The 21,236-nt window shown below is 47.3% G+C and overlaps 1 protein-coding gene across 3 annotated transcripts in view; it reads left to right on the top strand.

Annotated features, from left to right (window-relative positions):
- LSAMP (limbic system associated membrane protein) overlaps nt 1–21,236 on the top strand; it is a 987,084-nt gene that overhangs the window by 676,110 nt on the left and 289,738 nt on the right. Inside the window, exon 2 of one of the 3 annotated variants that reach the window (XM_062632662.1) lies at nt 11,433–11,511. In XM_062632662.1, the coding sequence (XP_062488646.1) occupies nt 11,433–11,511 (79 nt within the window). Of the gene's footprint in view, nt 1–11,072; nt 11,512–21,236 lie in introns of those variants that run through there. The other 2 variants (XM_062632655.1, XM_062632670.1) reach the window with 2 other exon arrangements.

The following is a 21,236-nucleotide window of genomic DNA, read 5'->3' as shown; positions in this document are numbered from 1 at the left end:
TGGCCATACAAGTGGTTTTGGGTGTTGGGAAGCATTCAGAGGTGAGTGGAGATATTCCACTGAAAATCATGTTGTGGTAAGAGGGGACTGGACTGAGGGTACCTGCTTGGCTCTTTCTGTCATGAATTTCCTGCAGATACACATGGGCAAAGAAATGCTGTAAGAATGCAGGCTTCCTGCTAGCACCGGTTCTTGCATTGTCCTCTGAAGAAAATGCTTCTTGAATAGGGACCTTAGTCTGAACACTGCTTTCACTTCATATTGTGTTCTAATAATATCACACAAGAGACATGAAATGGCTTTGATCATTAGGAGTAAATGCCACCAAATATTCTTCTTCTTGCAGCCTTTCCCTTGCTACATTAAAAATTCATGGGCAATAGCAGCTTCGTCTTTTCAGGACTTAAGCTACATCAGCAGATGGGGAGAGTTGGTAGGAATACCAGGCCATGTTGATGGACAGAACAGGGGTGTCCTGACAAGGCTGGAAGCAGGAGACATTTGCACTTAATTTGCTTATGCTGGGTCTGTCTGAGGCCTGTCAGATTCACTGTTTGTTCCTCACTTTGACGAGTAATGAGCTTGCTGGAAAATTGTTGTAATTCAGTTAAATGGATGTGAATTGAAGGCATGTCTTAAATTTCCATGTTTGCTTTGTTCTTTGTGTGGCACTCATCCTCCAGCCATGAGGAATTTACAGGGAATGAGGGCGAGAGGCAGACTCAAGAGGTGAAGTCAAAGCCCCTCCGAAATCAGTGGCAAAGCTCCGCTTGATTTTACTAGGGTCAGGATTTGTCCAAGGGGCTTTTGCCTGTCAGGATTGCCTTTGGCATCTCAGACACTGACAGACAACTCGAATGGGAAAATTCTTTGAGCTTTAGGCTCTTTCTCTCTCAGATCCTCATGGAATCAGGAGGTTGCGAGGGGTTCCTTGGGCAGGTACTCGCAGCATTTGGCAGCACTGTTTTATCATCCTAAGTCTGTAAGGAAGATTTCCTGCCAGCTTTTTTGTGCTATACACTCAGCAGCTCTGGTAAACCTGGTAAACTGCTCTGAAAAGCAGCTCTGGTAAACCATTCCTTCTTCTGACCATATGTGAAAGTGGTTGTCCTACCAAAGTTCAGAAGCAGATGTCTGAGTGACTCCAAGCCCTTCATTTCACACATTCACACACGCTACCTTCCCTTCTTCCCCCAATTCCCACTTATGTCTGGCAAACACAGGATGATTCCTTACAGGCACAAAGAACAGGGTGAAAAGGTCTTGCAGACAATGACTTTGACTAAAAAGTAGTCAGTGATAGATATCCCCTGAGACAACCACAAGTGCTATATGTCTGGTATCTGGAGTTCATTTTCCAATCCCTTCCGTTATCAGAGGGCAAGTAATGATGTGTGGAAGTGCCTTACTCAGAGCTCCATCTCATCATCAAAGGTTTTCTTTGGGCTTCTCTTTGTTACCCTGCTCCAGTTGGATCCAGCTGCAGTGATGTTTTCACACTCCCTGCCTTTGTTCAGGCAGATGCTAAGGTGCTCTGACCAACCTGCTCTTTGCCCTTCTCTGATCTCTGCCTGCTGGAAGACGCTAGCAGGCTCACTACATTATTCAGAAAACACTGATGTGTTGTATAAATTAGGAAGGTAATGCAGTGTTGCTGAAAACCAGGCCCAGGCACAAATCCCCCGGGATTTCACAGGAAGCAATGCTTCCGTTCCTGTTTGGATTGTCCACTCTTTGTTTCATAAAGCATTGCAAGGTGCTGGATCTAACAGGTTGCAGGAGCTAATTGTCAGTAGAGGGGAGGTGTATTTGCTGACACTTCAGCCTGGCTCTGACAGGACAAGTTGTCACAGGGATTTTACACCCATCCAGGAGAGCATCAGCTTATTCTTACTTTTGCCTGGAAGCTTTTTTATAAGCATTTTATAAATGCCCCCCAGACCTCTGCTTTAGGGAGCTGTTTCAGGATGTGCGCATCCCTCATCCAGCCCAGCCTTAGCAGGGTTGTCAGCAGCAGTTCCAAGAGGTATTTCTGTCCCTCGAGAGGTGTTGCATCACCTGGGCAGTCAGTAAGCATGTCCACACTCAGGTTTGTTTTGCCTTAACCAGGTTGATTTAAATGTGAGATGGGATGAGACTGAATTGGGATGGGGCTGAGACGGTGCTGCTGCTGCAAGCAGTGAAGCCCGCAGGACATACAGGTGCCACTGCATCCAAGCACAGGGCTTTGCTGGAGGCATCTCAGTCCTGTTTCACAGAAACAGCTGCTGAAATCACCTCCAGCAAAATGCCTCCTCTCCCTGAGAACCTACTTTATTCTTGCAGCTTTCGGTGTGCACATCATTAATTGTTCCCCCCCCGCACACACTTCTACTGGCCCCTTCCCCATGTTTAGACTTGGATCTAAAATCCCCCCTCCTAGCCCTGCTTCTGTGCTGTCTGGCCTCATCCCCAAAGCAGTGCCATTCGTCTGGCATCTGCCAGCTCTCTTAGAGGCTACTGGAAACACCCTGCTTGGCATCAGGTGTTGGTCATTTGTGGCAAAGTGCTGGACTAGCAACAGTAGTGGTAGAAAGTGAGGCTCAAAGAGGTGCAACATGATTTTTCAAGGAGACGGTATTTAACAACAGATGACTGTTTAACCTAAGCAGACAAAAGCATGGTTTCATTCAGTGGCTGGGTAATAAAAGAAATAACAACTGTGCTTAAAACATGAAAAATTCTTAACCTAGGGTGGTAATAAATCATTAAACCCAGTTATGTAGGGTAGATCTCTGCAGTTGGGGCTGCTTAAACCAAAGCTGAGAGCCTTTGTTTAACAAGGTGCTCTGGCTGAGGTAATGGTTGTGGCTTCTTGCTGGAAGAAGCGGGTAAGTTTCTGTGGCTTGGGGTAGGCAGCTGGACAGGATGATCTGAGAAGTTCCTCCTAACTTTAAAATGTATGAATATGACTGGGCCTGACAGAAATGGGACATGGGGGCAACCTAGGAAAGGGAGAGAGACTTGAAAATACCAGGGTGAGGAGCACCTCCTTTATGAAGTCAGCCTGAGAAAGCTGGGGCTGTTCAGCCTGGAGAAGAGAAGGCTGGGTGGAGACCTCATAGCAGCCTTCCAGTATCTGAAGGGGGCCTATAGGGATGCTGGAGAGGGACTCTTCATTAGAGACTGTAGTGACAGGACAAGGGGTAACGGGTCTAAACCTACACAAGGGAAGTCTAGGTATAAGGAAGAAGTTTTTTACTGTGAGGGTGGTGAGGCACTGGCACAGGGTGCCCAAAGAACTGGTAAACGCTCCATCTCTGGCAAGTGTTTAAGGCCAGGCTGGACAAGGCCTTGGATAACATGGCCTGGTGTGAGGTGTCCCTGCCCATGGCAGGGGGTTGGAACTGGATGACCTTAAGGTCCTTTCCAACCCAAACCATTCTGTGATTCTTAGAAGTAGTGTGGGAGAGGGGAGAAGATGTGAAACATTAGCAGGCACTAACTCCAAACGCTGATGCAGAAATGTCACTGACCTGTGTCCTGCAAGAATGGTATTAACTGAGCCTGCATCTGTGGGACGGGCCTCCTGACTTGCCATCTTGAAAATCTGGACATGTTAAAGATGTGTTTTCCTCATTTTCAGACCTTAACCCTATGAAATGATTGGAAGTGTTTCCAGAAGCTTTAATTCAGGCACATCACAGTTTCAAAAGGACCTTTCTCCAAATTCTAGCATACCAATTTCTCTGTCAGCTTGTTGTGCATGAAGCTTTCTGACAGTCACTGGTCTCCTGATAGCAGTCTTGAGTCTCCCTTGTCTCACTGAAGGTCTCATTTTAAGTTTCATAAAAGCTATGTTGGAGCTTCTGTAATGGACAAGAAAATTCACAGCCCAGCACCCTGCCACACTCTGTTCTTCACACAAAAATTAGTCCTCTGGTGATGATGAATGTGTAGCATGTATCATTTCAGCAAGACTTTGGAGCTCTCTTCCAAATCATCACTGTCAGAATGATCATTCTCATCCATTAGCACTGTGTTGAGAGCTTCATGCCAGAGCAGCTCACTGAATATGCAGCAAGGCTCAGCAGGATGGGTTTGACCACCTCTTAGATGTATAGAATTCCTGTCTGCAGCAATGCTGACATCCCTTAAAAATGCCAGGAGGTTGGTTTGGGACCTGTTAATGAGTACATTAGAAATAGATCATACCTGGCACGTTCTGCAGATTGTGTCTTGTAGGGTCATTCTCTATTGGAGTGTAGGATCACCCTGCAGTCTTTGGTTTCATCCTTGGAATGCTATTGGAAGCTGAGGCTATATGAGAATCTCTGTTATGTAGCTGGAAACTCTGACATCACCTGAGAGACAGGACAATTTAAAATGGTTAAATTAGGCATCTGCTCTGAAGTGCTCTCAAGAGAAGATTATCTCTCTGAAGGCAGAGGGAGCTTGAGGAGATTAGTTTTTTACACCTTTGTGAGGGCTTCATTAAGAGATTTACCCAAATTCACAGGAAGTTGGGACTGGATATCTCCCAAGTCCCCCCAGAACATCCCAACCTGTGGGTCATCTCTCTGCTTGTGTGCTGGGAGGGACTGTTAACTATTCTAGCCTCCTTCTGTGAAGTCAATCCTAATGACTTGTGCTGAGGGCTGTAAATACTCACCAGCATGGGAAGAAAGTTGTGGGGGATAGGAGGTCTAAGCAGGTAGAGGTGTTGCCTTCTTGTGGGAAGTGAATTATTTAGGGACCTTTAGGGTTGAACCCTGACTCTGCCTCACTCATTAAGTGTTACTTGACATTGGTAAAGCAATGATTTCACTCCCAAATATAGAAAGAAAAGAGATCTTGAAGCTATCCTCTGTGGGACGTATGGACTGCTTGTCTAGGTTAGGGCCACAGAAATGATCAGAGGGATGGAGCATCTCTTTTATGAGGAAAGGCTGGGAGAACTGCGGTTGTTCAGCCTGCAGAAGGTTCTGAGGGGACTTTATTGCGTGGCCTTTCAGTACTTAAAAGGGGCCTATAAGAAAGATGGGGAGAGACTTTTTAGCAGGGCCTGTTGCAATAAGATGAGGGGTGATGATTTTAAACTAAAAGAGGGGAGATTCAGGCTTTACAATGAGGGTGGCACAGATTGCCCAGAAAGGTGGTGGATGCACCATCCCTGGAGATATTCAAGGCCAGGCTGGATGGGAAAAGGCACTGCCATGCTCTTAATACTACTGATTGCTTTCATGTTTGTTTCACTTATAAGGCCAGAAGGGCAAGTTTAGTCATAACTAACAGGGAAGTGTTCTCTCTGTCTTGTTCCTCTTAAGTAGAAAGGACCTGTTGCTAATGACTTTGTAGTTCTACAAGCACTTGCTGTGGCAGCAACCAGTAATTAAGGCCACAAACCAACTGCAGTGCTAATTCTCTAATCCCACTTGGTTGTATCCTGCTGGAAAAAAAAAAAAGGCATCATCACGCTGTTATTTTCCTCCTGCTGAACACTCAGATTTAGTCTTTAACTAAAGGTGAAACTTTCTGGGAAGTCTGAGCACAAAATCTCTTCATCCAGTTGAGCAAGGTTTTCCCTTTCAAAGGAGATAGATAGCACAGTTTTCTACCCACACAGCACAGAAGTAGATGAACTTCAGAGCTCAAGGCCTCGTGTTTAGCTGGTGAAAATCGCCACAGCTCTTTTGACAGTGGTGGTGATATGTCAGCTTACAGCAACAGAGAACCTGGCCCTTGGCCTCTAAATTGTCCACACCAAGGTGATCAATTCAGAAACTAGACAGATTGCATGGTAACAAGGTTATAACTGGTGAAAATCAGCTGTTGTTCTTGTGCAGGAGGAAGTTCTGTTGCAGCTCAGTGACTGCTCTTAGAGGTGTTGTGCATGCATTTTATCATCTATAGTTACGACCCATCTGAGTACTCTCGATGCAGTAAATTCTTCTACCTAATGACTTCTTAGCTTCAGAGGAAGTTTGGTCTTGTTGCATTACATGTCTTGTTGTGAGCCTCAGGGTGGCTCTGATTTTCAGCATCAAAAGCCAGTTTAATTTACAGACTTGCAAAATATTCATGCACCCCATGTCTTTCTTCAAATAAGGCACATGCTGGAACAGTTCTAGTATTAGAGCCATCATACACATGTATTTTTTCAAACTGCAGAGTTTTTCCCTATAACATGTCTTCCATAAGTGCCTTGGGGATACAAATAAGTGGCATTGATGTTCCAGTGTGTGCAGGATGAAGTTTGGTAGACAGCATCCTGTCCTTAGCACTGTCTTCCTTTCAGTTGTGTCACATAAAGTATTTCTCTGCTCTTTCCAACAGACTGTGACCTCATATAGACAGAGGCCACTTTATTGGGCAGGTATTACTGAAGGAATGGACAGGGTATGGCCCACAGGGACTCTCTCTTGAAGTCTGAGAAGGGCCTTTACCATTGGAAGCCCACTTCCACCATTTGTCTCTAGAGGCACCTACTGCATTGAAAGGATTTTCCACCTCTCTCCTAGTCCTGCCTTTCCTTCTTCTCTTTTACTCCTGTGGCTCCCTGCATCCTAGGAACCAAAGGACAGTGAAACGAAGCTGCTTAGTAAACTAGAGTGGGATGCTGCCCTTAAACATCAGGGTAGAAATATGGGCATGTAGCAGCAGCAGCAGGTACAGGAAGCAGAGCTCGTCACTCCCCTGCCATGGTCCCTTAATCTTCCTCCCCATGTGCTGAAATCCCTTTGGCTCTTCCCTGTTCCTCTCCATAACTCCTCTGCTGATGCAACAAAGCTGCATGGCTGAAAAGCTTTTACCTGGCCCTGCTGCTGAGTACAGCAGTGTATCTTGACTAACCACGTTATAGCTCACAAAGCATCATACGTTTTCACTCATCATTGCAGATAGCCTCAATAAAGTCCCTCGGTGCTTGGACTCTGCCGGCAGAGCAGTTATGCAGTCCCCTTAAAACAACTGTGTTGGTCATGAGAGGGTCTGGAGACTTATGTGAGCAGTTCTCTGTGTTTTATCAGCAATGTCTCTTCCCCCATCCCAGCAATATTTGGGAACAGGTCACCAGGGGTTCGTAGCCAATGACAGTCAAGCAACAGCAATTGCCATTCTGTTGCTGTTTGTGATGTGAGATGATGAACTTCATTCCAGCTCCTAGAGGGCAGCCATCCACATCATACAGATGGCTGTTGCAATTGGCATTACGTGAAGTGCCCATGGATTGCTCTTTGCTTTTAGACACCTCAAATGCAAAAAACAAAGCTATCCCTATTTGTGGCCACAGTCCATGCTTTCAGTGTCTGTTGACTCCCCATGAAAAACAGATGGCACTTCAGGCTTTCACAGTGCTGGTCCCTGAGTCACTTCAAACCTGATTTGCCACACAGATAGGCAGAGGTGACCTGAGTTCCAGCCCCAGAGCATCTCGACTGCGTATCTCAGTGGAGGCTGCCTATCCAGGGCCAGCATGGAAAGTCCCTCCATTGGCTGATTTAGATGCCCAGATTGTGATGTCTTCAGCATGTTTTCATCAAAGCCAGGAAGAGTAAGAGCTATGTCTACTTGTGCTGCTATTTTCCTTCCAGCATGTACACAGAGCCACCCCACACCCATAGCATGGAAACACAGGCATCTCTATAAACCTTTCATCCAAGCATTTCTGTCACGGCTTTGGTGCTGTGGTATAGCCTGTGCTCATCAAAGGGTGCTGCTCTAGGCCCTGTTGCCTTTGAACAGGGTGTTTTTGCATTGGAGCAGGGTGATGTGGTACCTGTAGGGCTCATGCAGCCCCATCCGTTCCTGAAACGCGTAGTGACAAAAACTGGTCGGCCACCCCTGCACCTTCCAGAAGTACTGGGAAATGGCCTTAAAAGATGGCAGTTTGGAGTTGTGCTGTCCATGCTCCGATTGCTTACCTGCATGCTCCCTCAAGTTTTCAGAAGTTAGGAAGCAGAGCTGTTGTTTCCTTATCTGCTTCCAGCAGGGGGAGATGGGTCCAGAGAGTTATTACTTCTGGGAGCACGTACAAAAATAACATTATTTATTGTACTCAGGAGGCTTTCTCCTGGGATTTGTGTGATTCCTGCTTGTTTGGCCTTTTACACCCAGGCAACCCCTTCCTTTTGCTTCTGTACGCTTCTAAAAGCAAATAAGACCTATCAGCTTTAGAGTGCGGTTTTGTTTTACTTTTCCCAAGGCTTACAAGACCCTCAAGGGAATTTCTTCCTCTTCTCTCCCTTTATTATGATTATTATTATTATTATTATTAAGTACTTATGCTACGGTGGTACTAATGAGGATTGTGTGAATAACTAAGATGATGAAGTCTTCCCCTGTACTTCCATATCAGCAGAGAGGGGCCTCCAAGTGGGTTCTAATGCGCCCCACTTTGTAGAGAGGCACAGACACGTGCAGTCCCACCTAAAGTGAGGTTGCTACCAGAGTCTGGGAACAGGATTCCTTCCTTCTCCATCCCTGAAACCCCCTCTGTTATTCTCTGTATAAAACATATTGGTGCCACTTTCAATGAACTATATTTAACTAAGCATTAAATTTAGATTTAACTGGATAGTTATTGCCTCCTAAGTAAATACTCTGAGATAAGGAAATATTTAGTGAGCTCTAGCAGTCGGGTGGCAGATGCTTCTTACATTGCATAATAGTTAATCTTTGACAAATATGTTTCCCTTACTCAACTGGCATTTAATTAACATACCATAGCTCTTACTTAAATGTAGAGGAAACATATGTGAGAGACCCTTGTAGAAAGGATCCATGCAACACTCTCACATACAAAAGGGGTGTGTTTCTGTCATTGGTAACTTCATATGGGACCAAGTCTTTCAGCTATACTGGAACTCCATCACAAGAGTACAGAGGTTTCCTCTTGGTCATGCCCATCATCTGGGATGCCAGCAGCCTGATGGCATCCCTCTGTCCCTTGTGCTGTCTGTCACCCTAGAGCAGTGGCTACTCCTCTATCAGCAGCATGGTTTTCTTCAGAGCAGTACCCATCAGGCGAAAGCTCTCTCTGCAGTGGTTTAGGAACATCCAACGTGTGGATTAACCCTTTTCTTGTTGCTCCCCCTCTCTGGTGCCATCCTTACCAAGTCTCCTGCTGGGGAAGCGTCGGAATCAGCTGCCTCCTTGGCTTGTATACAAAGCTATCATCTCTTTTGCCGCTGCCTATGTGGCACTGGAGCAGCTGTGTCATGACCTTAGCCCTTATTTTGTGGGACTTTAACACATGTGGGGATTGTTCAAGTACTCTTAGCACAGCCTTTCCATACCAAGGCTGCAGGGGCCGGTTTCTGGGGGCTCAGAAAGCAACTGGATGCATTCCTCAGAATAAGAAAATCAATCGAGGGCCATTAACTACAAAGACCCAGCCACTGGCTGGGGACATGCCTTAGCCACAGATCACTGGAAATTAGAGCAATGCCCTGGGGCAGTAGCACTGCACGCCTGCCTTGTGCTGGTGCCCTCCTGTAGGCATGGGCTTGAGGCTGTGGTCTAAGACAGGACACGGGGTTAGATCTTTGATCTGATCCCACGTGGCCATTTGTATGACAGAGCCTTTCTAGTTTGGGTCCACTGTATCCCCAGAAGGCTTCAGGAGCAGAGGTGAAGTAGGCTCTGTTCCAGACCTGTTTTGTCCCTTTCCGCACACACGCACAGAGCAGCCCTGTGACCATGCAAGACAGCCACTATCAGTGGAGTTCCCCTTGTTTTTTCTTCCACCTGCTTCTCAATCCCCCCCCCCCCTCCTTCCCTCTGTGCTTCCACGCCGTGCTGTCGCCATCGAACGGTTACGTTAAGCGAAACATCCCTTGGAGCAGCAGCTCTCCCCATCCCTCCTGCAGGCAGAGGAGAGCGGGCTCGGGGCGGGGGGGGTGAATGGTAGGCAGGCATCAGCAAGCACAGGACTTATTCCTGCCCGTTACCCCACGTCCCTCCCCGAGCGCTGGCGATGGTACGCGAGCCATGGGAGAGCGGCCGGGCAGGCAGCGCTGCCGCCGGGCGAGGGGCTCAGCTGCGGGCAGCCGGGGCGGACAGCGCGGGCATTCACACCGCAGCGCCCGCCTCAATACCGGCTTTGTCCCCGGGCCAGCCCTACGGGGATGGGAAACGAGGTGGGGGGCGGGAAGGGCTGAGCGGAGGGAGAGATGTGCTGATGTGGTTGAGAGCAAAGTCTGAGGGGGGGTGTGAAGCGAGGGGTGAGGCTGCCGAGGCAGTTGCCAAGGATGCTGCTCTGTAAATCAGCGAGCTTGTGGCTTCAGGCCGCAAACCCAAGTTGTTTGTAGTTTTGGCCACAGCTTCTTTGCTCTCTCCCTCCCCCCATTCCCTCCTTCTTCAGTATTTCCTTTTGTGGATATTGGCCGTATCTTCTGCATCCTCTCTGCCCTGCTGCCTGTGCTGCCTGCTCCCGGCTGCTCCTGCCTTCTCCTCTTCCCGCTCTGCTCCCAGTTCCCCGCTTGCGCTCCCCTTCCCCTTCTTTCTCCAGCGCCGCTTTCCCCCACCCCCTTCCCTCTCTGCCTCTCCCTCCTCCCCTTTCCAGCCCCCTCTCCCTCGACGCTTCCCCCCTCTGCCCTCCAGCCCTCATCTCTCCACAAGCCCCTCTCCCTGCTGCAGTGCCCCCCTCCGTCCCTTGGCTGCTTGGCTGCATCCCCGCTCAACGGTGGGGGGGTACCGGGGTCCCCGGGGCGGGCGGTACCCCCGGCAGGGGGACGGGGAGCGCCGCTGTCGGGTCTCCTCCTGCTGCCGCTGCCGCGGTGGTGCCGAGCTGCCGTCTCCCGAGTGAGGCTCCCTCGTTCCCCTCCCTCCCTTCCTCCTCCCTTGCTCCCTCCCTCCCTGCCTCGCTCCGCCTGGGAAAGTGGGTTAGGAAGGGAGCTCGGGGCTGGGAGGCTGCACAGCCGCGCACTGGAGCAGGACCATCCACTTGCGCAGCCCGGCGGCACAGGACTCGTACTGCTCCTTTTCCTGTGGTGTTTCCCCCCCCCCCCCTCCATCACTCCAAACGGGTCGATTTAATTGTTGTTATTTTTAAATTATTTTGCTACCTGAGTTTTTCCTCTTGGCTTTTTCATTTTTGCCTCCCTTGTTTCAACTGAAGGCTGTGCTAAGACTTTTCCTGGGGGAAGAAGCTTTAAAAAAGAAGGCAAGGAGGGGGGAAGAAGCCTGCAAGAGACTGAAAAGCACAAGAGAAAGTGGCAGCTAAAGGAGGACTGTGAAATCACCTCCCCTTTCAGGGGCTGTCGATCAGAGCGAGAGTTGTACACTATTATTACTGTTTTTCTTTCTACATCTCTCCATCCACACGCACCAGGCAGAGAGAGACAAGTACAGGCAGCGAAACTCGACGAGACCAGCCATGGTAGCGAGGGCTCAGCCTGATCGGAAACAATTACCGCTGGTCCTACTGAGATTGCTTTGCCTTCTCCCTACAGGGCTGCCAGTCCGCAGCGTGGATTTTACCCGAGGTACCGATAACATCACCGTGAGGCAGGGGGACACAGCCATCCTCAGGTAGGGCATTTTGCCAACTTTTCCTTTCCTATGTGTGCACTGTATTGCCATGTATGCAACATAACACATGTGATGCGGTGCAGATTTGTGCCTGTGTGTCTCTGAGAGCGTGTGTGTTGTTTTATCTCTCCAACTGCAGCAGCAGCTGCTGCTACAAACAAGCTCTGCGTGTGTGTTTATGCTTTAATATATATATTAAGGATTTATATATACATATATAAAGGAATTGAAAAGCTTTTGGGCACTTCTTGCCACCACTCTCCTCTGTGTAGTGCTCTGGATCAAAAGGGTTTCAGTGGGGAAAGATCTGCTGGTGTTAGCCAGCTCTCGTGAGCATACATTTTCCACCAGCTCTGCAGTATCAATAGAGAAATCGAAAAGGGATCCAGCTGTGTTTCCAGATGTTCCATTGATCTTCCCCTGCTTCTTCCTGTACCCATGCAAAAACTTTATCCCTGGTGCTGCCAGAACTCACAGGCAAGTTCTTTTGGGAAACTCTGGCTTTTAATTGCACTTACTCATTTTTCTGCCCTTAAGGAGGGGGGATGGATAAAATAATTGAAAAAAGGTGGTGAAAAAATGGTGTAACAGCTTCAGTGTTTATGAGGCTTGTATCTGGTTCCCTGTGTCGCTTTCTTTGCAGGGCTAAGTAAACAGGCGTACGTTGTGCCTGCATGTCTGAGCTGTTGTGATGAGGGGGTCTTTATACATGAAGCCTTGTTCAGCAGCAGTATTGAGTGTTACATCTCTCTATTTGTTGTGCAGGCTTTGTAAAGGTAGTTCCGAGGCTACTTGGGCTTTCAGTCAGGAGCGTCCCAACTAGCTGAAATGCACTTGTCTTTTTCCTGTGGGGTCCTTTTTCTACCTGCAGTAACTTCCCTACAGAAGGAAAACCCAGTGCATATGAGCATGTGCACACGCTGTGTATGATGGCTATAAAACTACTGGACGTGATTTAAAATAAGTCTGTAATCTGTATGAGGAGCTGATAGTGCACATACCCTGAAGCATCAAGGGAGCAATCTGCTAGTAAAGCTAACAGCAGCAGCAAAGTTTTCTTTTCCTTTCTCTGAAATAAATCCTGCTAGATGTCACCAGATGCTTTGCTAACGTGATCCCCCGCGTCCTGCATCCCTCCCATTTAATGATAGAGGGGTATGTGAGCTAGTAAGATGGGATCAGGGCAGAAGGATGCTAGAAGAGGGATCTGTGTGTGTGTTTGTGTATATATGCATATTGCTTCTCTCAGTTCCGTGTGCTGGGTTGTTTTGATCCTGGAATATCCATTCAGCAGCTACCATTCCCCAGCCCTCCAGACTTGTTAACTCTCATACAAGATTTATCCACACAGAGTAATAGGATTTACAGAGTAATTCATCTGCCTTGCATATGCAACGGAAGGGGTTTAGATGTGACATGGTAAACACCTAACAAGGGGTGTTACCTCCGACTCCCGGATTCTCTCCTCTCCCTTCCACTCACTAGCAATCCATATATCCCATTAACCCTTTTCTAGTGGGATTCCCATCTGACTTATCCCATTTTTAAAGGCAAATCACTTCCATCAATCATTAATTTTGGAGGGGCTGCTCAGGCAGATGTTTGCAGGTGCATGTTTGGTATACACAGCAGCAGACAAGTCATTAAGCTCACTTGCCCAGACAGGGGTCACTGGATTTCTATTTCCCACTTAACCTTGGAGCTTTGGAGTTTATCTAGACACTGTGTGCTAAAGCTGCATTTGCAGCAGAGAGGGCTGAGTGGATGGTGGAGGTGGTGCCTGCATGTGCTGTGTGTAAAGCATTTGTCAGCAAGCAAAACGGGGATGCATGGGAGAAGTGGTTTCCATGATAGTGTGCAGCTTACCAGTGTTATGTCAGGCACTGAAATAGAGCACCTGGGTGAGGTGATCCAGCTGTGCCAGCCAGATGTGTGCCAAGTGACACAGTTAGGAGCAGCACACCACCCGGCCATGGAACTGCTTGCCCTGAGCAATGTAACATGTTCCTGGCAGGCTGTGCTTCAGAACGAAGTAACTCTGGTGAGTGCACAGGTTTTGCCTTCCCACACTCTAGGCAGCTCTGGCTGGCTATATGCTTTTCACCTTTCCTAGCAAGGGCAGTTGTCTCATCTCCCTTTCCCTGGGACCAGCCCCAGGTTTCTGGGATGTTTCACTCCCTCTTTCAGAGGAGGAGCAAAAGCCAGGCTGTGCTAAGTGACAGAACTGCAACATGAGGCTGGAGGGGGAGAGATTTCCCTCTGTCCTGTACACCTCTTGCAGGATGGTGTTTCACTTCCCCAGCTTCTTAAAGCAAGGGCTGGTTTGCTTCCCTGACCCTCCAAAAGATAACTTACTTTAAGACAGCCTTGTGTTTGAAAAACTCCCAGCATCTCGCTCTTCCTGCCTATAGATCCGCTACTGACAATGCAAGGGAAAGAGCTGGATGGGGAAAACCATACTAACTGTGTTTAGAGCAGATCTTTACCTCCACAGAGAGACAGGTAAGAGATTTCTATATGGAGATCGTATCACCTATCTTTGCCATGCATCTACTTCATAGGGAATAGGAAGCATGCAGCAGCATTTTACCAGTGCCAGGTAGCTCCATTCTGTAGCTTGAAGGGAAATGGAAATGTAGGAGGGAGAGGAAAAAAAAAAGTTATGCAGTTGGAGAGAAATCAAAACCTGTATATAGTGATTAAGATAACAAAAAACATTTTGTTCATGTGAATTGTGGCGCAAATCATTCAGCAAAGCACCGAGGACAGGGTATTCTGAATGGTTCTTCTCCTTTCAGGCCTTATATGTTTGCATATAGCATTACACTTGTAGGTGGGAGAATGGGTGGGTGGACTGATCTATGAAATGGAGAAAGATAGTTGATTATAAGCTCTAATGTTTGTAAAGGAAGCCACTCCTCTGGGGCTTCATCTGCAGCTTGTTACTCAGAACAGAATTATTCTCGGGAGTTTGGATATGACTTTTTGGAGCTATGGCACTTCAACTAGTGTCTTCCTATGGACTTTTAAAAACTGCTCCTAACTTCATACTGGCTCATCTCCTAAATGACCTGGCAGCAGATCTGATTAATTTGTTGGCCTTGCTGAAGGCTGATGACTTTTAGTGAGTATTTGGCATGGGGAAGTCAGGGAATTGCAGAGAGAACAAAAATAGCTCATGATAGACTATCCACAGGGAAAAGGTTAATGATCCTTAGAGTAAGGCAAGAAAAGAGAGGAGGGGTCTGAGACCTGCAACAAGTGAGAAGGGCTGAGCCAAGAGAAGAGAGCAGGGAGTTTCACCATATATCAGAGAGCCTGTCAGATGTACTAAGGTTTCATTGTTTAACTCTGTCTTCAGCAAGTGAAGAAAGCCACTGGCCCTTATTCTGTGCATTGAGAGTAGACGCTTTGCTATAATTCCTGCCCATGTTTTGCTTGCAAGATTATGGTGGTGAGGTTGCCAGGTTTTGTATGCAACTTCCTTGCTTGATGTTAGGAAAGAAATAGTCTCCAAACAATAAACACACAAAACTAATTAAAATGGGAAAAGTAAAACAAGCCCCAACCCCAAATCCTCTTTCTGTCTACCTGCCTCCAGCATCCCTTCTTACCTCCGTTGCTCTGAGAGCGTTGGGTGAGCAAAGGCAGGGACCCTTTGCTTTGTTACGTGCTTTCAGCGTAGGGATGGGATGAGAAACAGCAGGACCTTGGCTAAGCCAGGACATGTGCAGTAGTGAAGGGCAGCTACTGCAAACTGTGGAGGGAGGGAACTGTGCATCTGTGTTGTGTTTGGCCCTTAAAATGGCTTAAGGGCAAAGTGGTGATGAAGTCAGTGCTATGGGATCCAGGTACCTGAACAGCCTGTCAGGTTCCTCTCAGGAGCCATTACAGCGTCACTCTAAAATGCCTTCGAAGGACCATTCTGAGGGCATCACTGTGACTTGCAGGTTGCCCAGGGCTTTTAGTAGTCCTGGCACAAGGGGTGATTTGCCCTTTAATGACTTCTGAAACCAGAGCTCATGACTAGCTGGAACCAAAATGGGTCACATCCCTATTCCCATCTGCTCCATTGTACCAGTACAAATCCACCAAAGCCCAAGGGCACTGCCAGAAATACAACATTTGTCTTTGGGGCAGATTCCTGGGGACCGCTAATAAAGAGGTACAAATGACTCACACAGGGCTTAAGCTGCTGAGTGCTGCTCAGATGTTGCTCAGCCTGGTGGAGAACTGGGATCTCGCCAAGGCCAGAATTTGGCTTGTTGTTCCCGAGTTTTTCCGAGCATCAACTTTTCATCAAGAATTAAATCAATCTGATGCTTGCTCACTGATGAAACACAACATTTAACAGAATGGGCAGTTTCCATTTTTACCAGGTATTTTTAAATAGTATGAAGGTTCTGGCTGATAGCACATTTAGGAACTTCCATCCTATGGGTACTTAGTTTCTTCAAGTTACATGTGTCAAAGGATAGGCTAAATCAAATTATCAGCAGTAATGATAGCGCTGCTGGTGTAATCCTGCAATATAAGCAATTTATGCAAACTCTGCTGTTGGTTTCTCAGTATTTTCCTGACATCCTACACATGAAGCTATACTAGAGGACAGAGGCACCTCAGGCAAAGTAGCAAGCCAGCATCACAACCAAGTTTAAGCCCAATATAGTTATTTCAAGAGAAAAAGCTATTCAGATTACAATTATAATTAGCATATAACAGCAAGCACTGAGCTGAACCCTTTGCTAGAAATGAGAATAAGCATGTTCAAAGGTATAATGCTACATAATCATACAGTCTTGGCAGTAAAATTGTAGCCTTGATTATTAGTAGCATTGTTGTGGCACTTAAAGGCCACCACTACATTGAGGCACCCTTTGTATTAAGTGCCATGGGAGCAGAGAGTGAGAGAGATCCCTTGTTCCACAGGGCGTGAAGGCTATTAGAGGTTGGGGACGGGCAGGAGGTGAGGGAACTCGCCCAGGGTTGTGCAGCAGGGCTTAGGCACACCCAGCATCACGACCTATCCATTAGCTGCGGTTGCCTTTTGCCTCAGCCACGCAACAACCCAGCAAATGTGACAACATGAGGTTCCCCTCATCATGAGGACATCCTCATCTGTGCCGGTATTGACTGCGAGTCACGGATGCTCTTCTCTTTCTCTGGTATATACAAAGCCTTCATTATCAAATCTGGTATACGCTTGTCAAGAGAGGGTATGTTGGGATCTGTGTAAAAGGGGCTGTGCTCTGTTGATGCTTTCCTCTTAAATAAATGTAGTAACAGATGACGCAGAACTTGCAGGTCTGGCAGCAGGTGGTGCCATTATATGAAGACACAGGTGCATACATAGATATGTGAGGGTGTGCACATGCATATGATAAAGTAAGTTGCAATATGTATATGGTTAGAGGGTAGCTATTAGCATCTCTCCTTATACACGCACACTAGATATATATATACATGTATATATACACACACACATAGGTGAGTGGGGGCCGTTGTGATACTGCGTTTTCTGAAAGTGGAATAACCCATCACAAGCAAAGATGGAATGGAAATTAGAAAGGAAAAAGGCTTTCTGTGGTGAAACGAAGTATGTTTAATAATACCGTATGTATAATTTACATTCAGAAAGATGGAGGAGAGACAGTATCAAACCGTATGGTTTTAACCTCCTCCCCTGAGTCTGCACACACACTCCAGTGTGCAGCTAAGTACCATATGTTTTCCTGCTTAGGTGGCATTACAATTTATATAGTAGTACGTGTTACCTAGAGTGTCTCAGAGTTGGTACCTCTTCCACTCCCCTCCCCTCCTGAGCAGGTAATGAAGAAAGACCTAGTCTTAAAATAGCTCATAGTTACTGGAATTTGCCATCTCATAACTATAAGTTTTCAAAACATATATCACACGTACCTGCCCTTTCTACCTAGACCCACAGGCATCTGATTCTGGCAGAGCTGTAGGGCCACAGTTTGCTACTGATGCAGCGGCAGGGCTTCAACAGACTTACAGTGAGGCTGAATGTTGCTGTTTTCATAGAAGGTCCCTAGTTCTGTTGTCCATCAAAATTCACTCTGGCTCATGTGAACTGCTCTGCTGCAGTAAGTGCAATGGAGGGCACAGAGGTGAAGTCAGGAATTTACTGAGTTTTCTTTTCTCTCACCAAAGAAGAAAAGAATATGATTTTCAGCTGAATCTGACACCAAAGCATTTGTTTCAGGCTTCAGGCACATCTAACGTGCCTGGCTTTATGGTAAGTAATGGTAACTAATAATGATAAGCTCTGCCTACAAAACAGCTAGTTCAAAATCATCTGAACCCCTGTGCATGTATATTTCAGCAGAGTTTTATTAGGAGTAGCTTGGTTTTGTGGGAGAGGCCAGATGTGCCCCTCCTGCTTGGCCCTTTGCAAAGAGAGGAGAAATGGCCCTCCTGCAGCTCTATTGATTTCACTGGGGGTGGGCTTTCCCACTGGATGGAATCAAGCCTGGGATGGAGTTCAGCAGATGCTTTGCAGTAACACACCTACATGAGGTGTGGGGGGGCTGCTTGCCTGGAAGCAAGCGTGTGTTTCCCTACATTTGCTCCTATTTAAAAATGGGAAGTGTTTTCTTGCACGTAGTTGTACAAATGTTCATATACTTTGTAAAGTTGTAAGCATGGTATGAGTGAGAGGCAGCACTGCCCAATGGAGGGGATAACAGCCTGCTTGTTTGGAGGTCTGAGTGGCTTTTTCTGACTCCTGTGCCTCAGTAACTATCACTAATGACGGAAAAGTCCCTTTGCTTCAGTGTGCCTCAGTTGCTACAGGAAAAAAAGCAAGAGCAAACAGGATCATAGGATGTTTGAGTTGGAAGGGGCCTTAAAGCTCATCCAGTTTCAACCCCCTTGTCATGAGCAGGGGCACCTTCCACTAAACCAGGTTGCTCCAAGCCCCGTCCAGCCTGGCCTTGACCACTGCTAGGGATGGGGCAGCCACGGCTTCTCTGGGCAACCTGCATCCGTAGCCTTTTGAAAACATATGAAATCTGACACATCGTGACATAGCTTCCATTGTAAGCAGTAATGGGCACAGTAGATGTTTCCCATCCTTTTACTCACACTTAAAAGCATAAATCTTTGTCTTTCTGAAAGAATGTATATTGCACCTTCCTCTCCAGAGGCTCGGTGGTTAACACTGCGATAGATCTGGCCAATATTGTTCCTTTCAAGCAGCAACCTGAACCACTGTCACTGCTGGAATTTGCATTTCTGTGGCACAGGGTAGTAGTAAAACCTCGCAGAGCAGGGAGACTTGTCTCACACGTACATGCTTGTGAGAGGCAAGACAGGCCCAAGTGGTTTCTCATCACAAGTGCTCTCCTTAGATGGGTTCCCTGCTTTATGAAGGGGAGGAAAGGCCAAGAGGGCTCCAGCTCCCAGGCATCAATCGTCTGCTGTGCATTTGAAAAATGAAGTAGGGGTGATCCCACAGCTCACAGTGCCACAGCACCTCCCTCCTCTCAGGGACAGCAGGGTGACTGTGTTAGAGATGCACCGCTGTCATTGCCCCTAACATGGTGTCACTTAGTATATCGGTAACAACAATGCCTCACCACGGGAGGTGAGAGTGCTTTTCCACTGTAGGAATGCAGGGATATAACTGGGATGGTACCTGTATGACAGCTCACTGCCCCCATCCCAGACTGGCTGTGCATCCTCACATGAGGCTGGGCAAGGAAGACCGTGACTCAGAGCTGCACATCCAGTCACTTTCTGTGCCTCGCTGTGCAAACAAAACCCATGTTAAAATCCACTGGCAGGCAGCATCCATGACTTTGAATAGTAAATACAAATCTCTCCCTCTCTGTGTCTCTCTCTCTGTTATTAAGCTGACAGGCACTTAGCCAATTATCCAGTCGTCGTCTCAGCTGTATTTATGGAGGAGGAAGAAACAACGCACACAGCTCTTGTCTTCAGGGCTTCAGCTGAGTCCCCCTTGTGTTCTGTAGCATTTTCCCTTGTGTGAGCTGCTTAGGATGCAGAGGGAAAGAAACCAATGAAGGAATGTATTGAGGAGAAGAGAGAAGCAGACAGGGGGAAAGGGGTCTGCTCCCCACATCAGGCCAGAGCTGCTGTTGCTTGCCGCTGGTTTTGTGTTTAAATATGTCAGAGCACGTGTGCCTCTGTTGCATAAGGTTGTGTGATGGATGGCGAATGTGATGACTGCAGGTACTTCCAAAGTCATTTTGCAACAAACAACAGTATGAGCTACACAGCAATAGACCATGAGTCTGTGGCTTAAAGTAAGGGGGCCACGTACTTTGGGACATGATGTGAATCTGCGACTTGAAGCCAAGAGCCACCCCTAATCCTCACTGCAGTATTGCACCTACAACATGCTGCCTGCGCTGGCTCAAGTGTTTACTCCAAACAGCAAAATTCAGGCATATAGCACTGAAGTGTTCTGTGAATGTCTTCATGAATGTTGAAAATGAATTCGCTTGGGCTGCAGCTGTGCTTCCTTTGTGTGTGTGTGCATGTGCATCTTTTTTTCTCTCCCCCTTGTGAATAATCTGAGTGGATGAGTTTTCCTTGTCCTGGCATTCACGGACAGAACATTTTAAACTGGATCATAGATGAGCAAACAAGGCTCTAGTTGCTACTTCTGCAGCTAGGACAGATTTGTATGTGCCCTTTCCTCCTCCCTCATCCCACAGACACTAACTTCGTATATATGCTCATGGTACTCTTGATATATATTTATATAAGATGCTGCTTGGGGAGCACTGGAAGTGGTTCTTACCTCTCATCAGAGCCTGGGCATAAAAGCAGTCGAACAAGTGAGATGTGGTGCTTGAGCCACAATAATTTATGTGCATGTGACAAGAGAAAATTACCTTTAAACTCAGCACCCGACCAATCAATCTTGGAGCAGCCTGGTTTTGCTAGGAAAGATGCCTCAGGCCAAGCCTATCAAGCTCAGAAAAAGAAAGGTTAAAATGTTCCAACATCATTATCTCTTTCTTCTCCTTTGGAGGAGAGGAGCCACAGGGGCAAAGCCTAGCTGACTCCTGCACACTAGCTCCTTAGTAGTGAGAACCATTCCCACCCCCAGCCCATATTCCCAACAGAAATTTGGTCACCATCAGGCTCTGTGCTCATCTTGCCAGGGAACAGAAAGGAGAGCCTGTGATAGAGAGGACCAGCCATAGATAAGCATTCTGGAATTAGAAATGCTCAAAAGGGGAGAAAAACAGTGTAATGGTGAGGCAGCAACCCTACTGAGGTAGCACAGGGATGTTAGGAAACCCCCATCTATTCCCAGGTGTCCTCTGAGCCTGGAGAAAAGCGGGAATCAGGCAGTTATTACTCCCTGAAAAATTATTGTCCCCTTTGCCAAATACAATATAATATGAGCTGTAGTCTCTCTCCCTGCAGCTATAGAGCAGGGAGCCAGTGCCAGCTGAGGCAGTTGTTTACTGGGGCTTTGTTGGGGAAGGGGCATTTGGAGCCCCTCTCCTTATATGAGCAGGGGCACATGCGAACCTCAATGCAGGTGAGCCTGTTTTGTCCTTTCAGAGCAGGCAGGTTTAAAGGAGTCAAGGGACAGGGGAGGTTTTAGGCTGGTGGAAGAAGATGGGTAGGGATTGCTTTTCCTGTCTGCTACCCCCCTTAGCCTTTGGTGCACTGGTTAAACAGGGATGGTCCTTCCATAGCCCCCTGTCACTTCTCATGCA

The sequence above is a fragment of the Pezoporus occidentalis genome, unplaced genomic scaffold, assembly GCF_034315485.1.
Source record: "Pezoporus occidentalis ecotype Australia unplaced genomic scaffold, CSIRO_AGI_Poc_V1 ctg111, whole genome shotgun sequence".
NCBI lineage: Eukaryota > Metazoa > Chordata > Aves > Psittaciformes > Psittacidae > Pezoporus > Pezoporus occidentalis.
Note: the sequence above shows the minus strand (reverse complement) of the source record. Positions and strands in the feature narration are given on the sequence as shown.